Consider the following 21,072-nt stretch of genomic DNA (forward strand, 5'->3'; position numbering starts at 1 on the left):
GGTCTGCATCTAAGTTAAATATTCTGCCCCTTTGAAGAAGACAAGATCATAAGATCATGATATTACATGAACAAAATAAAAACAAATTATGAATGCCCTCCAATCAGTGTTTCCCGGTCAATTAATAGCAATACCTGGGGTAGGAAGACAATTGTGAAATCCTGGAAACGAGCCAAACATGCACTGTGATAAAATACATTTATGTATTTTTATAGTAGATATGCTTAATAATTAAGTACGTTTTCTCCAATTTTAACTTTTCAAGAGTTTAGCTGTCACAAATTACCAGCACGATGGTTTCAAACAACTGCTCTAGGGAATCTTTTTGCCGAGGCTGCTAGAGACATCGTCCCATCTTCATTTCTGAGTGTGATTAAACAGACTAGCTAGCTAATACGATCTCAGAAACCCGACATGGCTGGCAGAAAGGCGCTAGAAATCTATGTGGATTTGTTATCACAGCCATGCAGAGCAGTACATATTTTTCTGAATCACAATAAAATACCACATAAGGTGAAAATGGTAGCCTTGCGAAAAGGTGAGAAAATTTCCAAGTTGGTGATTTGTTGCTCGGCTATGTAGCCTACAATTGCTAAACCCTAACAAATATCATGATATGCAGCTGTAAATGTCTTTATAAATAGTAGGCTACCTTTAGTGTCAATGGCTTCTTCGTTGCGTTTAAAAAACTATTTTAAACTACTGTTTCGATATACCCAGAAGAGCTAACGTTAAGTCGTGTCCTGCATTGAAGTTAGCTAAACACCTTGAACCGTGTCCTACTTTGACCCGTAACTATTGAACTAGCCAGTCAAATGTTTGCGCTTGTGTTTGCACTTGTTGGTTGGTGTGGATATGCATGCTAACTTCTCTTATATTAGTGTTGACTAGAGTTTGTTTCTTTACTTTAGTTTTCGTCAAGATAGCATTATGTTTCGGAAATGCCGTTGACATGTGTACCTGACAATTTATAAACAAAGACATTATATTTGTGGAGACAACATTTCTGTGCTCGTATCACAAATGTAAATCTCATATCACAATCTAGTGGTTAAAAACACAAACTCCCTTTATCTGGACACGATATTAAATGGTCACCTCATGTAGCCTACATGTAATTTGCTTCAGTGATATTTAACAGACAATTTGAGAAATGCAATTAAATATAATAGGGTAACAGATAGTAGCTAGTTACCGTGTGCATTGTGTTCCGTTTAGGTGAGCATAAAACGCCAGAGTTTACCAGCTTCAATCCTATGCAGAAGGTACCAGTAATGGTAGACAATGGCTTTGTTCTGACAGAGAGGTAAGTGTGTGACCACACATCGTATGGGCTACCTGATACAGGATTCGGAACTTCTTTGCTTTAAATAGAAATCTCATCAGGCACATTTCTTATAATATATGTTAATTATATGGGTAGCATATGAATCAATTATGATTTGCTCTTGCTCATTCCACTCCATCAATTCATTTTCCTGTTAATTGATTCATCTTAACATTAATGCATACTTAATTGACGGCTGTAATGAATATATTTCATAAGGCTGTTTTAAATGGGAGACTTTTTATTTACAACTTATTTTTAGCAGTCAAAATTGTATTCATGGTTTTAACACAGGGGTGCACAACTCCTCGAGGGCTGGTCTTCGTACTGGATTTTGTTCCAACCAATTGCCTTTAAATTTGCTCAGTTCAATACATTACCCTGGTTCAAGCCTGTACTTGGGCACAGTAAAATCATTAGGATACAAAGTTTGCAGTCTGTAGCTGTAGCTGGTACTCATACACATTTAAGATAAGATAAGGTATGACAAAATAATTAAGACCAGAAGTTGCCACAAAATCCTGAAACGGATCGGCCCTTGTGCTCCACCCCTGTTTTAACACTATTCCATGCAGAAATGGTTACAATTATTAAACACTTTGTCCAAGTGATTACATGTAGTTACCCAGTCAGGTTAAAAGCCCAGTTCTATAAACACTAAATGTGATCTGCCCCATACAACACTCCAGTGTGCTTCTCCCACAATGGGTTGACTGCTATTGCACATTATATGCACCTTGACCTAAACTCTGTGGTTACAGTGATGCCATATTGAAGTATTTGGCCACCAACTACAATGCTCCTGAGCACTGGTACCCCACACTACCAGAGAAAAGGGCAAGAGTTGATGAGTACACAGCCTGGCACCACACTAACACACGGCCGTTTGCTGCCAAGGTCTTCATTATGGAGGTAGGGACACTCATACCTAGCTTGGTGCCCATACCAATATCTTTAAAGCCTGGGTCTTCAATAGTTCTGTGGACCCCTGGGGGGCCTTGAAGGTACTGTAGGAGGGGGTCTCTGGCCAGACCTGACTGGCTATATGTGAATATATATAGATTTGGGGAAATATTTCAAAAGATATAACCTTTAAAGTCAAACTCCTGATGGAGGTCCCCTGGATTAGAAATGAAAGGGGTCTCAGAAAAAGTTGAAAACCACTGCAGTAGAGAACTAGCAATAATAAATAGCCTGGAAATGTTCCTTTGAAATTGTCGGATTGTTGTGCCAAGAACAGAAAGAATGAGCTTTTAGTACTGGACAAATCGTAACTCTCATGAAGAGCACTGCCAGACTACAACAGGTACTCCACTATGTTTACGTAATATGGTTCAGTCTAACTAATACCGCTGCCCCATATTCAAATTTAGAGAGTTATCACAACATGGGAGATCTTAAGCCTTTAAGGTGTAAGATCACATATAAGTGATTGGATTGTTCTTAATTTAACATTCTAATGCTGATCTAACAATCCGTACTGTAAATTGAAAGTAAGGGAGTTCTGAAACATTCCAAAAAAAAAAGCAGAGCTGAAGCAGAAGTTAGAGCAGCACCAGCTTATGATGTATACTCAAGTGAAACGGATCTTTTGGGCGAATTTCTGAAGGGCTGGGAGTCGATTTGAGTGACGTCAAATGAGGATGCGTGGTTATGCAGGTTAGGCTGATTGGAGAGTCTAAATTGCCCATAGGTATGAGTGTGTGAGTGAATGGTGTGTGTGCCCTGTGATGGACTGGCGACCTGTCCAGGGTGTATTCCTGCCTTTCGCCCAATGTATGCTGGGATAGGCTCCAGCCCCCCTGCGACCCTGTTCAGGATAAGTGGGTTAAGATAATGGATGGATGGATATATAACTTTTAGCACTTTATTTGGAAAACTATACTAATACTGGGTAGGGCAGTGATAACATAGTATAGTAATCACATAGGTAAAGTGCTCAGTGAGTGTATACTTGGTGTGTGTGTATGGCTATGTAAAATGGACTAAATTGAAGAAAAAGTGCATTTTGATTTAAGCTTGTCTTTAAATGCTTAACATGTCCACATGGCAGAGAGGGAAAGAAACAGCTGATGTGATGGGGGACACTGAACTGACAGGATGGTTTTGTTGCTCAGGTGTTACTGGCCCGCATGAACGGGCAGCCCCCAGACCCTGAGAAGCTGCAGAGGGCTCTGGGGCAGATGAACGAGATGCTGGACAAGCTGGAGGACATGTTCCTGAAGAGAAAGCCCTTCCTTTGTGGCGATGACATCACCCTGGCCGATCTCCTGGCTATCTGTGAGATCATGCAGGTAAAAGGCTGTCTGGAAAACTCCACTAAGTAAGGAAGCTCCCAGTTCATAACATTAAATGGTAAATGGTTGGCATTTATATATCGCCTTTATCCAAAGCATTGTACAATTGATGCTTCTCATTCACCAGTTTACACTCACACCAACAGCAATTGGTACCAACCAGCTCGCCAGGAACATTTGGGGGTTAGGTGTCTTGTTCAGACCCTGTTCCTGGAGCTCTACCATCCTGTAGATTTTCAGTCAAACCCCAACAAAGTTAGAGATGTTGTTGAATTGGAAGTCTCTAGAATATTATTTAGTAGAATCAGGTGTGCCAAATTATAGTTGAAATGAAAACCAATAGAACGGTTGATCTCCATGAACAGGGTTGCACAGCCCTGGTATATAGAATCTGTAATAACACCACTGCAGGTGTTGCACCAGCCCACTGCAACTGGCTGTGACTTTTAACTGCAACTTCTCTTTCAGCCTCTAGGTGGCGACAGAGACATCCTGAAGGAGCGGCCCAAGCTCCTGGCTTGGAAAAGCAGGGTACAGTCGGTGTTGAAGGATTCGTTTGATGAGGCGCACGGAGTGCTTTACCGCGTCCGGGACAACTTCAGAGCAAAGCTATGAGAGAAACCGGGGCTCAGTGAGAACCGAGATTTCCTGCTGCTTCTTCTGAGCGGCTGGTGTGTGAAATAAATATTAAACACGCAACATGAGTGTGTGTGTGTGCACCTGGGGACACTGGTTATAATAATGGGTTGTAATTATGGAATTTTGTCTGTGGAGCATCAATGCCATTTCAGAATTTCCTTATAAACTTGTTTAATAAAGAGGCATAAAATAGACACTGAATTAATTTTTAATGTAGGCTAAAAAGCTATGTTGCTTTGGCTAAACGTGTCAATACCTATAATAAAATGTCATTATTATCCAATTGGCACCAAGGTGAAATACTTAAAAGGTGAGAACAGAACAAAATGCTTGAATGTGTGTGCATTCTAATAAATGTAAACATTGCCTGAATCGATTTATACTGTAATTTTATTAAAAACAGCAAACTTTGTACAAAATGTATAATTTATTAAACAAATCAAACAGGAATTCAAGTGACAGTGATTAGTGAACGATTCTGAAACAATGAAAAAACAATAAAAAAAGGTTAAATGTAGGGAGGTAGTGGTGTCATTCGCCCTCAGCTGAAGGTGGGCCTGGCCGTCTCTTCGCTGGCTGTTCTTCTTGGTCCTCCAGAGGCCTTTTGCGACTGGTGGAGGGCTACGAATACAAGCAATCACAATTAGCCCTTTACACGTCTGACATCACAGACGTGATTAGAATGTTCTTAACTGTGCATTCTAACTATCACCAATGGTAACTGAAAGCAAGCAAGAGTTCTAGAACATGGGCTTAGAATTGTGGAAGAAGAAGAAAAAAAAAACATTCCAAAAGAATCCAGAAATTCAGGGCACGCAAGTGAACATGCAGACATTGACACAAACAATGCACTGCATGCAAGGGGAAGGCAGCGTGCGATGAAGAAAGCCTTTACCCTAGGACCTTCTCCGTCAGGGTACATCACTTCAAAGGCAGTGGCCTTCATCTGCTCATCCTGTGGAGACAGTCAAAGTAAAAGCATGTTATTCCCTTGTGGTCGGCCTCGTTATCGTGCCAGTGTGCTGCAGTTACACTGTATATGAGTGGCAGCATTGTTAAGGAACTGGGTTTGTAACCCAAATGTTGCAATGGGGACCCACATTTTTCCCCATTCTGATGGTTAATGTGAACATTAACTGAAGCTCCTGACCTGTCTCTACATGATTGTATGCATTACACTGCTGCCACATGATTGGCTGATTAGATAAGTAGGCGTACAGGTGTCCTAATAAACTGCTCAGTCACAGTATAAATGGATAATACTTTTAAATAAATATATAAGCTCAAGAAATCAATATTTGCCAAATAAATGTCAGTAATGCAATTTCTTCCCATTAACCAATAAGTCCCTTTAAATAATACTTAGAATACATCTCTATCATGGAAAACCTGGTAAAAATGGCAGCAACAAAATTAACTAAAAACAAACAAAAATGTGCTGAAAGTTACTAAGTACTAATTATTTAATTCTCCAGGACATAGTATCCTACAATAGGGTTTCTGTGCAGGGAAAAGGCCACTTTATCCACAGACCCCCCCTCCCCCCCTAAATTTTCCTTATAGCCTTGAATGTTTGTTCCTTTTTTAATGAATGTGCCTTAATGAATAGGTGTGCATTCCCTTATAATGCAAAGCAGCAGTTGCGGGTTATAGTATCAAGCACCAGCATAAACAAAACAGATGGACTATGTTCAGTGCATTTTTATGACTGATAAATTGTTGCCAAAATCCACTTTTCTGTTGTACTTAACATGGACACCGAGTGAAGCCACCAGGGAAATCTCATCACACAGAGCTGGTCCAGACAACTTTAAGCGTGTCAAATGCTGTTTATAGTCAGCCAATTCATTACAAGACCAATGGCAGACAAACAAACCAGGAAAAACTGTTATGGTATAATACAAATAAATTAGTTATTTGAAACGGATCTTTATACTGCACCTGTAATAATGATTTTTCTTTAGCAGCGATGTTACACATAGTACAGCACAGAGAATCCAGAGTTTACTCTGATGTAGAGATGCGAGTCTGGGATGATCCATGGGATTCTATGGCCCCAGTTTGTATTTTTATAGAGCTATGAGAATGAGAGATATGGTACGTGATCTTCCATTAACATGCTAGACACATCCCTCACAAAAATACATTACGGGAAGCAATTTACCATTGCCTATAGCTGAGCTCTATTCAGTAACCTAATATCTCCGCATAAAAACATTTAAAATGCATTCTGTAAAGGCTACTAAATAATCTATGGATTCTTGGACTTTTTGAAACAGCGTTCTCCTTGAAACCATGTTTTAAAACTTTGAGGTCAAACTGAATTTTCTGGTATTAAATAGTTTTTATTTAGACCTGGATTCAATAAACATTTGCCCTTAACATTTGACTCATAACGACCCATGTTTTTTCATATAACCAACAGAATTTGACAAGTTCAGCCATCTCCAACCTAAAAAAACCCCACCACGCTTGCTTAGAAAATCCATTTATTTTTGAAGTTATGGGTAAATATTGGTTGAATCCAGGTCTTGAACTTTTACCATTTGTGTTGCAGAGCAGGAAGTGTTTGCACAATATTCTTCTGATACAACAAAAGTAAGAAAAAAGCTTCAGAAAATTCAATAATTTGTTGGGGAATATCAGGACCCTGTAAAAATGTCAAGGTTTTCATGGTCTTCCCGAGCTGTCATAATCTTGGTTAGAAGCTTGAGGGAAGCAAAAAAAATAAATGTAGTAATAACTTCCTGTAAAGCAGTTTCACTAAATGCCATCCAGCTTACCCAAAATTAAGAACAAACAGTACATTTTTGTTGTTCTCTGGACCAAATGACCTGGTGGTCTAGTCATTACACACGCTTACTGTATAAACAACCATATGGCTTTGCTCAGGAATCTACAGAGTGCAATAAAACAGACTCACTGCCACACTGCACACTATTGGGTAGTGGGAGCGCCTGGCAGTCTAGATATGACTGAAAGCAAAGGGCTTTCTCAGCCATTAATAACACAATATATTGATATCTCTGACTCAGTAAAGGATGTGTACAAATGATCAAAATGTGTTCCAAACCTCTACACAGTGTACACAGTTTTACTTCTTTAGTGCATTTTATGGCCCATACTGCAGATGCGACAGATGTCTTCAGTTCTATTGATGATAATGATAATATATTTAATAATAATGGAGTGATAATATTTAAAGTAAAGGACTGCGTGGCAAATTGACCGTTTAGAAACATGACTATTTTACTGTTTGATAGTAGCGATCTGGTAGTTTAATGGTGATTATTTTTGATTGGTTGACAGCTCACAGTAACCCAATTGGTTACTGAATGAAGAGGAACATTTCAGTGGCACTTATGGGTGTTAATGCACATTTCTGCATGGACTCGCCTGCATCCACGGGTGCTGCAGTGCCTCCTCCAGGGTCAGCCGCTGTTTGGGGTCCACAACCAGGAGCTTCTTCACAAGATCCTTGGCTTAAAATAAAAACAGATCAGGGATTTTCTGTGGATATCTGAATTTGTGTTTCAGGATGCACCAGCACTGATTAGCATTGTCATTAAAGCATGACTATGACTGGCAATCCAGAACCAGTAATAAATGCTTTGCACGTGTGAATTGTGTGCAGAATGCCTCAAAACATAGTCATAATGAGTAAATTCAGGGATCCACTGAACTATTTCAACCCTGCAGGGTGCTACCGCAACACACATAGAGATGGTGCAACCCTAACCTAATTAAGATGTTCCCTCTGGAGCTAGGCAATCTCTAACAAATGAATACATGAATAAATGAATAAATAAACAAACATGCGACTGATTGCAATGAGAATATATTGACCTTACCTTGCTCAGAGACTTTGGCCCAAATAGCTGGGATAAACCTGTAGCGGCCCTGAGTGATCTGTTCCCGGATGGATATTCCCTTCCCTTCCGTGTGGAACGGGGGGTACCCTGATAAACTGGAGGGGTTAAAATAATCCCACAGATGAGCAGAGAGAAGGACTAAGATAAGGGCACATACACTCCAATAAAATATATACGGTTTTTGCAGGGATGCCTAAATCAGATCATGTAACCAAAAAATCCAATTAACAGAAATAAGACTCCACATTTTTTACAGTGAAGGCTTACAGATGAATTCCATATTTTTAATGATTTGTTGTGCAGACAAGGTTTAGTCAACTGGGTGAGTTTGAGAAGGGAGATGAAACTTTCTGAGAATGCATATTTTGGCTCATGTTTCTCTCAACTCAGAAGAACATGTAATGTGTAATGACATGCATTCACACTGCATGCAAGCTATGCACTGCATAACAAACTTGTGTTTTACATGTGTATGGGATGAGTCCTTCCTTCATTTTAGTTATATTTAGTTAGATAAATAAGACCAATAGTAGTGTAGTATAAGGGTTAGGTAACAGGGCTAAAGGTTGCAGGTTCGATTCCCACTGCTGTTGTGCCCCTTACCCTTGCTAATTAACCTGAATTCTTTCAAATATGAATATATAAATATAGATATAAATGGATAGTCAGTAAAACTTCTGTCAAAGCCATCTAAGCTGCTCTGGGCATGAGCTTCTGGTAAAGGTACAGATGTAAAAATGTAAACGTATTTGAGTATTGATAGCTCTGCAGCAGTAATTGGAGCAGTCGTTAATAAGTGTCCTTTCTGGTGGAGAGCGCAATGAAGGTTTGGGCCCCTGAGGGCTGGGGTCAGGATGTCACACTGATTTCTCCTGATTCATTTGGAAATACTGACTCCGCAACTTGTAATATAGCTGCGCTTCCACTAGTTGGCTCCACTGTGCAACATCCTGGACCCAGCTGTTAAATGCGCACAAGCTGTCGGTGTGTGGACATTATGACAGCCCCAAGACCTCTGCCCCAGGATGAGAGTCTGAATCTGTGGGGGGAAAAAACCTTTCTCCCAATTAAGTAATCAAACAAGGGGAAGAAGCACTGCAGGGACCTTGGAATGGCAGGTAGGCAAACATAAAACAACAATCCTTGATAAAAGCCACCTTTAAGAAGTAAATGACCTCAAAAAGTACAGCACCAAGGATGAAAGGCACTCTTTCTTCAGGTGAAAACAAATAAATGAAAACATTAAAAAAAAAAAAAAAAAAAAAAAAAGCCATTGTTAAATGGGCTAGAGCAAGAAAAATAAGTATATCACAACCCTGATTAAGACCTACATGTTGGTCTTCTCACCTATTTAACAATCCCATGCCCGGAGCCACGGCCTTTATCCTTGGTGCTGGGTTTTTGCATTCATTTACTCCTCAGAGGCAGCTTTTGTCCAGGATTACCGTTTTACATCTCCCAGTTACACCAGAAGTCGCATCCCCTGCTGCATTCGTTAGGCTGCCCCCGTGAACCTCACCACACGAACAGCAGCACCCTGCCCTCCTGTACCCCACCCTGAACCTCACCACACGAACAGCAGCACCCCGCCCTCCTGTACCCCACCCTGAACCTCACCACACGAACAGCAGCACCCCGCCCTCCTGTACCCCACCCTGAACCTCACCACACAAACAGCAGCACCCTGCCCTCCTGTACCCCACCCTGAACCTCACCACACAAACAGCAGCACCCTGCCCTCCTGTGCCCGACCCTGAACCTCACCACACAAACAGCAGCACCCCGCCCTCCTGTACCCCACCCTGAACCTCACCACACGAACAGCAGCACCCTGCCCTCCTGTACCCCACCCTGAACCTCACCACACGAACAGCAGCACCCCGCCCTCCTGTACCCCACCCTGAACCTCACCACACAAACAGCAGCACCCCACCCTCCTGTACCCAACCCTGAACCTCTCCACACGAACAGCAGCACCCCGCCCTCCTGTACCCCACCCTGAACCTCACCACACAAACAGCAGCACCCCGAGGCTCCAGCAGTCCACCGCTCGCCCGTACCCCACCGTCACGGCGTCCGTGAACACCTCTGGTGCCAGGTAGGTGGGTGTGCCACAGAGCGTTCTCATCAGCGACGTCTCCTCCAGGATCTTCGACTGGTTGAAGTCTGTGATCTGGGAACAGGAGGGTGAGGTCACAGCGATGTCACGCACATCACTTCCTGGACATCATAAGGTCACATGCTTTTCCTTTAGGATACGTTTGATTGATTTAATTGATTGAAAAGATTAATTGAATCGTTCATTTAAAATACAGGAGGTCCATCTAGCCAGAGTGGCTGCAGAATAAACAAAAGGATAAACGGGCATAAAAGCCAGAGGTTTATTTCCATTGTGGCTCATTGTAACAACTGACATATGAAAGTGCGAACAGGCGCTGCCTGGGAAACACTGCCCGTTTAAAAATGGTTAAAAGTAATTTACTGACAACTGGTGAAAGATAAATACAGATGAAAAAAGGAGAAGAGGAAAAACAACAACGGCAATAAGGAGAAACAGCACTCCAGCGCACCTTGATGAGGCAGACATCGTTGTTGGACGACAGGAGCACATTCTCAGGTTTGAGATCTCTGTGAATGATCCCCTGGCTGTGGAGGTACTGCCATTGAAATGAGAGACGCGGGACTGTTAAGCAATTATTTTCCAGTATTAAACATCGATATCAACACTTGAGCTTCAGACACAAATTCAGATGGCATCGTACACACAGCAGAAGCGTATGAAATCCAAAATGAAACAATTTAGCTGAAAGTGGGAAGAATCATGGTTCGGAGCATTAACTGCGCTTCAGAGCACAATATCGATTCACTCACTTCGACTGCCAGCAGCATCTGATAAAAATACATCTTGGCAATGGGTTCTGGGAGTTGTTTTTTAGCTTTGACTCTGTCAAAGAGCTCGCCGCCCTCCATGCTGAAAGAAAAAACATTAAAACGTCAAAATGTGCTGCCAGGAAGCAGTTTTAGACAAATACCTTTTTTTTACAGAACTAAAATCCAGAGGTGGAAAATCCAGGTTAAGAAAGTGAAAGTCCTCCCCAGATTTTTGTTCCAAACACCTGGATTTGCTAATTACAGTAACAGACATTTTCAGAGGTAGAACCAATTGTGAACTCAGCTGTAGCATGTGTGGAGCGGAAACATGGAAGGACGTTTACTTTCTGACTCCCTGATAGCACACCTCTGCTAATATCAACCAAATTACTTCAAACACTTTCAAATGGTATTTCGATAAATCAGTTTGTATTAAGAGAAAATCATTGGATTTCAGATCAGATCAAAAGGGTGGAGACAAATCTATGAAGGATACACACGTTTTTAGGTTTATCATGCAGAAACAAAGCATAAACTATGACCTTGTCACTGCAAGTGCAAAAGCTGGACAGATAAAACATAACATGACCTTATCTCTTCACAAGGCGATTGAGGAAGTTGGAGGTGCACAGATTATTCTTAATCCCTCTGTGTTGACCAGCCTGCCTGGCAAACCATTCTGCTGCCAGAGGCTCAGATTTGTAATAATGTCATGATCTATTTGGGATAGGCTCTTTAAAAAGCTGTCAGCAAGCTCGTTTTGCTTCACCTGTGACAATGGACCATGGGTAGAATATTTCTGCTATCTTTTTGAATACTCATTTGCATTTTTCCCCAGAACTTTACAGTATGCAAAATAGTTCAGTGATAGGTAACAGGAATGGCTACCAGAAGACCACTTTAATAATGAATGTTTTCATTATCTCATTCCCTTTTATTGTTTTTTTTAAACCAACACTGATCTTACGTACAAACTGTGTGCTTCCATTTCCACCTAGACACTTTCGAATGTGCATGACACAGTTCGGAATTCCTTGGCTTGCTCACATGTAAATGAATGAATGGTAAATGATTGGCATTTATATAGCGCCTTTATCCAAAGCGCTGTACAATTGATGCTTCTCATTCACCCATTCATACACACACTCACACACCGACGGCGATTGGCTGCCATGCAAGGCGCCGACCAGCTCGTCAGGAGCATTTGGGGGTTAGGTGTCTTGCTCAGGGACACTTCGACACTGCCCGGGTGGGGGATCGAACCGGCAACCCTCCGACTGCCAGACGACTGCTCTTACGGCCTGAGCCATGTCGCCCCTACATGTGGGGAACATATCTGAGAAAGTGCCTTCAGTGAAGCACAAGGCAAGTAGCAATGTGCATCACCCGTCAACGCGTTTTACTTACAGTTCTAACACAATGTAGTAAGACTCCTCTGTTTGGAAGAAGTCTTCCGTCTTGATTAAGCATGGCTTCCGAGAGTGAGGGAGAGAGGGGAAAAAAGACTTGAGGGAGTTTTGTAAAAAGCACACACTTAACCAAGACAAATAACCCACAGCTGAATTAAATGGCTATGTGCGTATACGTATGTCACTAAAAAAAGAGAAGAGAGGATTCAAATTCACAATTCCAGACAGTTTATTTTTTTAAGTGATAGTTCAAAAGGGAGTTTTCAATGCCAGAAAATGGGAAAAGTCAAGTAAGAGCCCTCAAGCATGGGTAATGCTTTCACAAGTAGACATGGCTCTATATCAACACAAAACGCATCTGTGGAATACAGATGAGACATGCAAAGCTTCACCCCACTTGACCCATGCTACAGTGCACACATACACTCACCGAGCACTTTATTAGGAACATTTTTACTATATTACACCTACTTATTCACACGATTATCTAATCAGCCAATTGTGTGGCAGCAGTGCAATGCATACAGTTATGTAGATACAGGTCAGGACCTTCAGTTCATGTTCACATCAACCATCAGAATTGGGGAAAGTGACTTTGATCATGGAATGATTGTTGGTGGCAGACAGGGTGGTTTGGGAATCTCAGAAACTGCTGATCTCCTGGGATTTTCACGCACACTAGTAAGAGTTTGCAAAGAATGGTGCAAAAACACTTTAAAAACCCAGTGAGCAGCAGTTCTGCAGACAGAAACGCCTTGTTAATGAGACGTCAGAGGAGAAGGGCCAGACTGGTTAAAGCTGACAGGAAGGTGATAGTAACACAAATAACCACACATTACAACAGAGGTTTGCATGAGAGCATCTCTGAACACACAACGTGTCATAACTTTAAGTGGATAGGCTACAGCAGTAGAAGTAAAAAAAATCTAATAAATACCTAATACCTAAAGTGCTTGGTGAATGCATATAATCAAATACATTATTCAATTAATATAGAGAATGCTTAAACTGCTTGTCTGAGCCACTGGTGCAGCGTTCCAATTTGGAGGAGAACACACAAGTAATTTGTTTTTTTATATAATTCTCAAACTCCCCCCTGAACCCCTTACAAACCATGCAGCCTTCCCCGAAATAACCCAATATATTGTACTCATATGAGCCTAAGAACGCGGTTGACTGTGACATCAATTTTACTTGTACAAAAATATATACTTACGTACATGGTCTATTTTTCTTAGGATTTCAATTTCCCTCTCTGCATTTCGTGTGGCAGTCTTTTTTGAAAAATAAAAACACATATTACTTACAGCGTAGTGTAAATTCATCCAAACCGAAACATTGTTTCCCCAAGAAAGGAGAAAATAAAATTAACACCCCTCACACTTACTCCGCTGGATGGGAAATCCTTTTTGCTGATGGTCTTGACCGCTACTTTCTTGCATGAAGCCCTTTCAAATGCGAGCTTCACCTCGCCGCACACTCCTCTAAAATAACACACAATAACTTAAAAGGCAGACACAGAAACATGGTTCAAAAACACAGCCCAAAATGGAGGACAGCCTCAAAAAACAGCACGTGCTGGTGTACTCACACTCCAATTTTTCTGGAAATCAAGTACTTTTCCCTGAACTCTTTTGGGAGATTTGACTGTTCGTCCACCATGAGATCTATGAACACGAACACTGCAAGACAGAATTAAAAAAAGGGAAATTAATATATTTGGACATTCACTGGATGTGACCCGCTAGTTGAACATAAAGAGAGGTCATAACCTTTGTGGCGGGGCTGACTAAGTGCCAGTTCAGCATTGTTGGCGAGTGGAAGCCTCTTGCCCTTCCCAATGAGTTTTCCATCAACAAAAGTGCCATTCCCGCTTGTGTCCTCAATGTAGACAATATCCCCTTCCTATAAAACATGGACAATAAGTCAGTGTCAGTTCTTGAACGTCATGCAATCACCCCCCACCCCCTCCCCGTCCTTGTCCCAAACAATTAATCAAAAATTTGTCCCCAACAATCAATCATAACCTAGAACCAAATGTTTTGCAGGTTGGGTAAAATCCACCAAAAATACATCATCTATCATAATAGCTTTTTCTCTGATATCTCTGATATATATATGCATTGAAATACAAAGATGTACACTGCCACCTACCCTAAAGATTCTGAAGTGCTTCTTGCTGTAAGTCGTGTACTTTTCAGTCATTTTTAACACTGGGTCATCAAAGCAGTAATGGCACCCCTTGTCACGTCCAAACCAGTACTGTTCCTCTATACAATCTGGAGAAATAAAAGGTAAAAACAAATCATTGCAATACTCACATTGTTAAAGCAGGGGGGCAGAACTCCAATCCTGGAGGGCTGGTCTGTGGTGACTTTCATTCCAACCAGTTACCTTAGATTTAGTTTTCTGACAGCTCTATAAACCATGTTGGTTCATTCCTGTACTTCACCACAATAAAACCTTTAGAATACACTTGCAGTCTGCTAGTGTAGCTATTGGCCCCCTTCCTGATTTCCTCTATGATTGCATATTTGTCACACAAAATGATTTCAGATCTCTAGACAAAACGTAATATTCAACATAGTGAATCTGATTAAACACAAAACCCTTAAAAAATTATTTCATTTATTCAATGAAAAAGTTATCAGACACCCATATCACGCATGTGGAAAAAATAACCCCCTTAAACCTAATAACTGGTTGCACAACCTTTAGCAGCAATAATTGCAACCAAAGGATTTCTATAATTTGACATCAGCCTTTCACATCACTGTGAACACATTTTAGCCCACTAGTCTTTGCAGAACTGCTTTAATTCAGAGAAATTGGTAGACTATAAATATCTGATCGAAAATGATCTGCTCACTTCAGGTGCACTATTGGGCTCAAGTAAAGACTTTGACTAGGCCACTCCAAAACTGAAATGTTGTTTCTCATCAGCCATTCAGATGTGGGCTTGCTTTTGTGTTTTGTGTAGCGGGGGAAGGCACTCACTGTGCACTTTGAATCCCTTCTCCATGGGGAGCAGACGGCCCCAGGGCTGGGGTTCCGGTTCCTCTGGAATGGATGCCAGGGTCACCGGGGCAGTGTCCACCGAGCTGAGGGTGCCAGACCCTGAGGATGAGGAGGACTGACTGGCGGATGCGGGGCCTGAGGAAGAGCTGGAGCCACTCTGGGACTGTGTCTGAGGCTGCGACTGCGTCTCAGCTTGGCTGGAGTCTGCGTCTTGGGACATAGTGCTGAGAAGGGGCAGGGCGCACCAACAGGCCATTGCACCAAGTTAGGTTTGGGGGTCCAACTGAATCGTCGTTTGCTCCCTAACCTCTACCTTTTGGCATATTTGTAATAACTGTATGCATTGCACTGCTGTCACACAATTGGCTGAAACACATGCCTGCTCACATAAGATAAGTGGGTTAATACCTTATCTTGCCTATATACACTAAGTCATGTTATTTGTTTTTACAACACACTGACATTTCCAGTAGGTGTGTCTCTGCACCTCCCGTTATAAATCACAACATATTTATAGCTTATGAATAGTTTCTGCTGACCGATTTGTGATGATTTGCAGAAATTCGCCTGTTGTGAATATGAGAATATTCAAATGCAGGCATGCTGTCGTGCTCATTCAAAAACGTACATAGCTAGCTAAGTGTTAACTTAAATGCAGGGAGATAATATGTATACAAACAAACGAACAAAACGTAAATTGCCTGCATCGTGAGGGCATTAACTGGAACTTAATGTAGCTAAGTAACGTTGCAATACCAGACGGTGGGTAAATCAGGCAAACATTTTTGATGCCAGATACATTTTCAAGAATAAGTCATACTTAGATATTAGATATTAAAGTAATAAAGACATGCATTCGGTCACTTCCAGAAACATAGCTATATCGTGTTCAACATAATTGCAAGCAATCTAGAAGCCGGAGGTAGCTGGCTGGCTAACTTCCCAGTTACCGAGCTAGCTGCCTTAGAAAAACCCGCGACAGGTCGAAACAGATCCTGCACATGAACCTCTTTGATCATTCAAGGTCTGCTCGCTTTCCGTACACGTTTATCGAAACACTGTCACTGCGCCGTCTACACTTTTCAAATCGCTACATTGACACTCACCTGAATTTTTGGGAACTGTTTTCGATTTCGAACACACGTGCCAAAATAGATTTTCGTCACTATTATTGCAGCCTACAGCCTGGCATCACACATAACAACATCCACAAAACGTTTTACAAATTCGGCCAATCGCAACCGCCAGAATGGAAATCCCTTAACTTGCCTTCTGGGAAATGTAGTGTGTGTGCGGTTTGACATTACCCAATTGGTACCATTTAACTCGTAGTTTTAAATGTAACGTCGAATGCAATGTTGAAACACAGAGATAAATAGCTAGCTACAATGAATATTGTAAAAGACTAGCGTGTGTGTTGTTTATACATGTACTTTTAATAACCACGTGGTACAACCCGGTAATGTTCGCAAAACTTCCTGTTTCTACGAAATCGTCATGCGCTAACCTGTTCCAGCGACACACAAGGAAGTGTCATATTGATCGAGGTAGATCGAGGATTTAGGTAGAGGCTGGTACATCATGCAGGCACTGAATACGTTACGGTGGATTTGCAGTTCTCGCTGTTATCAGAATGCAAATGGTTTTGGAAAGTACATTGTAAATATTCTGCCCAGCTCTTCAAACGCAGTCCTTAATGCTGAGCTCACTTTACATAATAAATACATAACAGGCAATAGAGGATTGTGCAACACCACATCACAACTTTTGGGACGTTTCAACGCTAACCAGGCAGTTTATACAAATCAATCGAGGACTTTCTCTACAGTTTTAGATAAATGCTGGAAGTGCGAGTGTTCAATTCAAGTAGTTCCCGTATTCTTCTGCCCTGCCTGCAAAGTTATACAAGCTCCGGACGACCATGCGACGTACTTCGATATAATGGACTGGTGAGAATTCACGGACGTTATATTAATGCCGCCTTTATTGATGTTTATAGCCTCAGAATAAAACTCGTGCAATTGTCATCCTGCGCAACAGGACTTAAATATGAAAAGACAATGTTTGTTCTTAATCCAAATGCGTAATTTCAGCAATTTGACACTCAGTGAACGATGGCCTAGGTGTCAACAGTTGAATTTCAGAATTTGTATTGGCATCTTTTCAGTGACAAGGCGTTTGCTTTGGATACCCAGAAGTTACAACGGAGGTACCTATACCTTCAACGCTCTCTTCACCCTGACAACTTCAGTCAGAAAACTCAGGTAGGTAAGATTTTTCGTGCGATGTACAATTTAAATATGACAGATACTTTTAGCCCAAGCGATTTACAAAGGCGCATTCAACATACCGACATCTAGAGTTTGCTTACATTTTGGTAAGCAGCTACAATCAAATCAGTGGCATTGGGTGCACTGATCACCAATTAAGAGTGTAAGCTCCATGACAGCCGAACCCAATAATAAATAGATCATGGAATCTCTCAAAAAAAAGTATGACGACAGAAAGAGTAGAAATACCCATGACCGCTGATTTATACCTCGATTACCACATCTTATTACACAGTAAATTGTTGTATTAATCTCGCTTTACTCTTCAAACAAGTACTGTTAGATATCACACATATTTAAGCCCAATAACCTGAGAAACATGCTATTAATTGGTACCTTTGGACATTCCAATCTCCAGAGCTCCAATTAGCTTTTAGTTAAGGGTGTAGGGGGACTAGCTGCTAAATAATTAAACTGGCCCAATAATTTTACCTGTGATTGGGGGAAGGTTAATCCTGGGGCTGAATACGAAGTAATTTCCTTAAGAAAATTCCCGTTGGCCTCCGTTGTAGGTTATTGGTCCCATCTGACTGTATAGGCCTGACAAATGGGAATTCTCTCCCTGTAAGCCATCTCCGAACCATTTTTCCTCTCTTATCCCATTTTGCGTATTTCACACACACCCGGTGTCCACTGATGGATTTGAGCCATCCCGCCATTAAAGAGTGATGGGATTTTTATTTTATTTTTTATTTTATTTTTTTTAAAGAGGAAAAAATCCAATCACCGCCATGAGGCAGGTGTCTGCACTTGTGTAGTAAGCTGCTTCAGGCGTATTCAGAACGCAGAGCAGCCGATTGGCAAGGCCAGGCATGATTTGTCATTGTAGATTTGAAACAATACGTAACTGCTTTGTTTTCCCCTGTGGCTCAGTATTCACAGAATAAAGATTTTATGCCTTGCATGTCAACATTTTTTCTTCTAATTATGATAATGCTGCGTAGGTGTGCATTGTATACACTTATTACCATTGTAACCCTTGTACGGAGTAAACAAAACAAAGGTTGTGACCTCCACGAAATAGTGATTTTTTTTTCTCCATATGCCATTTTACAGAAAGAGCAGGAGTATTCGGAAACCCAGTCAGCGCTGGTAAGCAAGGCTTACAGGACTCTGCTAAAGCCTTTGAGCCGTGGTATTTACATGGTAAGCATTGCCCTGTGTATAGGCCCTACACCTTTCATTTACTGTGCTTTATATACTGTAGCTGTGCATTCATGCTGCACTATCAAAATCATGTGCTGTGCTTTCTTAAATTTCCATTTTCAAGCAAAGCAATTGGATTTTCATTAACACTGACGCAATTCATACCTTGTGGTTCTGCTCAGAGAGCTGGATTTAAAATACACTACACTTGTCCCAGGTTCACACGGCATAGGCTGTTGAACTGAAATGAACTGAAATGAACAGGGCCTCTCCTCTTGCATATTCAGTGTTTGAAAATGAAAGTCTGAGACCCAAGTGTGTCGGGGAAAATGACTTCAGTCATCCGTTTCAGCTGGAACTTGGGGGCGTCCCTGTGGAGGAAGGGACTGACATTGGGGCTGATCAACAGTTTCTCCTGGACATAATGGAGATTAATGAAAGGCTGGAGGAGACGCAGAGCAAAGAGGAGGTTGACAACATTGGGTTCTCAGTTGAAGGTAATTTGCCCCCCACCCCCCCCCATGTATTACACCATTTACCAATGACCAAAAACAGTCCTGATTATTTATATGAACGGCAAATATATTCATTTTGCGCTCCAAAAATGATTTCTCTAGATATTATTATCTTATCATGGAATACTGTTTCCGTACCACAGCAGAAAGGTGCATAGTCTTTATCTACATCTCTGTGATAGAGTGACGGCCTTTTGAAAATTAAATAGCAACAGGAAAAAAAACATCAGTTTTTGTTCTTCAGATCAACTGCAGGGCCTAACAGAGAAAATAAATGCATCTTTTCTCAAAGGTATGTTCATCAGCCTCTGTTGTTTATTTTTCCACTTTTTATAGTTGTATAGAAGTGTTATGAATCCGCTCCAGGAATTATGAGGGGGTGGGCAGTCATTTCTGTTTATAACACTTCATTATGTAACTGTCCTTTATTCTCAGGAGATGTTTCATCAGCAAAACTCCTGATTGGCCAAATGAAGTACTTTGTGAATATACGGGAGAAGGTGAAGGAAAAGCTGTCTGAGATGCTGGTCTGATCATCTTCTCATCTTCTCTGATGGCTCCTGCCAGCCTGATCCTGTGTGTCTCCTGCCAGGCTGATCCTATGTGTGCCTATTTGCAAACCATCACATTTTTTAATGTACATGTTTACACAATATATATTAAATGGTCAGTATTTATATAACCAGTGAAATAAAGTTTTAAGTAAGAATTGGTTTCCCTGCTATACGTTTCTGTTCGTATATACTGGTTAGAAAGTGCTGTATGGAGTCTCACAGCTTTGTTTAACGGTGCCGAATCTCTTGTAGTCAGCCTTGTCAAATATGACTACTTCCATGTTGACTGAGCTCTGAATTGAGAAGTCTCTGGAGCAGAAAGACATGTATTACATACCCAAAAAAAACCTGTTCTTTCTTTCCCCTTTCAATTTCCTTTCTGTGTGGCGATGTTCTTTCGCATTCTTCCAGCCCAAGATCTCCTGCTGGGGTGCCCTCTTGTGTGGTGCAAGCTGTCATATAGCTGTCTGCTTTTTAATGAAAGCCTCTTTCCCTGCATTAATGGGAATTTTCCGAATAGCTAAATATGGTATTCATGTGACAGCACCTTTGTCCCCGCCAAGTCGCACTTCTGGGGTGTGTGAAGTCAGTTCCTGCATTTTATTTGTCTGTTATCGTCTCGACCGCAATATGAGCAAGGCGATGTGTGAGTAGCTGTGCGGACTGACCTCCCAGTGTATTTTGTAAGACTCGCCAATGAATATTTCAGTTACCCCTGAATCGATGTGGGTAGAGGGTGTGGGGATGCTACCAATGAGGAAGGTCATTCTAACGAGGGATGGCAGAAACCCAGAAATTTATAAAAACAAACATGGTTTTTTCATATTTATGCTTTTCTTTAGTATGTTCTGGTATCAGAGGATGCTGCAATTACTGCTCTGTTCTGTGCCTTTTCTGTGTGTTGCTAATGAACGTTTTCTTCAGTCGTTCTTATGAATGCAAGATGAAGTAGCCTATCGATCATAAATATATGTGTCGGGTGATAGCAGATGGAGCATTTTAATTTTGGGCTAATACATCCCCCAAAAGGGAAGGACATAAAAATACAATCTTGAAGATATAATGTACAGGGGGGACAAGAGTTCATAAATTCA

At 41.3% G+C, this 21,072-nt stretch overlaps 3 protein-coding genes across 5 annotated transcripts; 2 read left to right on the forward strand and 1 right to left on the reverse strand.

The window, feature by feature from the left end:
- The first annotated feature begins 333 nt into the window (after positions 1-333).
- gstt2 (glutathione S-transferase theta 2) lies at positions 334-4,713 on the forward strand. The gene is made up of 5 exons (XM_061259892.1): positions 334-538; positions 1,219-1,306; positions 2,089-2,239; positions 3,445-3,621; positions 4,093-4,713. Exons 1-5 carry the CDS (start codon positions 415-417, stop codon positions 4,237-4,239), a joined length of 687 nt encoding a protein of 228 aa, XP_061115876.1. The 5' UTR covers positions 334-414; the 3' UTR covers positions 4,240-4,713.
- Positions 4,636-16,649, reverse strand: chek2 (checkpoint kinase 2). Of its 2 annotated transcripts, none has more exons than XM_061259888.1 (15): positions 16,540-16,649; positions 15,413-15,657; positions 14,570-14,694; positions 14,188-14,320; positions 14,007-14,097; positions 13,803-13,899; positions 13,636-13,689; positions 12,414-12,478; positions 11,007-11,106; positions 10,706-10,792; positions 10,145-10,308; positions 8,115-8,230; positions 7,660-7,745; positions 5,159-5,218; positions 4,636-4,884 (listed from the first exon to the last, which is right to left on the reverse strand). In XM_061259888.1, the coding sequence occupies exons 2-15, from the start codon at positions 15,651-15,653 to the stop codon at positions 4,795-4,797; spliced, it is 1,509 nt and encodes a 502-aa protein (XP_061115872.1). In that variant the 5' UTR covers positions 15,654-15,657; positions 16,540-16,649; the 3' UTR covers positions 4,636-4,794. The 2 variants fall into 2 exon arrangements, with proteins under 2 accessions (XP_061115872.1, XP_061115870.1); XM_061259886.1 differs by lacking the exon at positions 16,540-16,649 and adding an exon at positions 16,384-16,438.
- A 245-nt stretch (positions 16,650-16,894) lies between these two features.
- On the forward strand, positions 16,895-20,133 carry hscb (HscB mitochondrial iron-sulfur cluster cochaperone). Of its 2 annotated transcripts, XM_061259890.1 has the most exons (6): positions 16,897-17,382; positions 17,601-17,697; positions 18,820-18,909; positions 19,262-19,406; positions 19,669-19,716; positions 19,860-20,133. In XM_061259890.1, exons 1-6 carry the CDS (start codon positions 17,015-17,017, stop codon positions 19,955-19,957), a joined length of 846 nt encoding a protein of 281 aa, XP_061115874.1. In that variant the 5' UTR covers positions 16,897-17,014; the 3' UTR covers positions 19,958-20,133. The 2 variants fall into 2 exon arrangements, with proteins under 2 accessions (XP_061115875.1, XP_061115874.1); XM_061259891.1 differs by lacking the exon at positions 19,669-19,716 and having other exon boundaries at positions 16,895-17,382.
- Positions 20,134-21,072: the final 939 nt, after the last annotated feature.

This window comes from Conger conger, chromosome 11 (assembly GCF_963514075.1).
Source record: "Conger conger chromosome 11, fConCon1.1, whole genome shotgun sequence".
Lineage (NCBI taxonomy): Eukaryota > Metazoa > Chordata > Actinopteri > Anguilliformes > Congridae > Conger > Conger conger.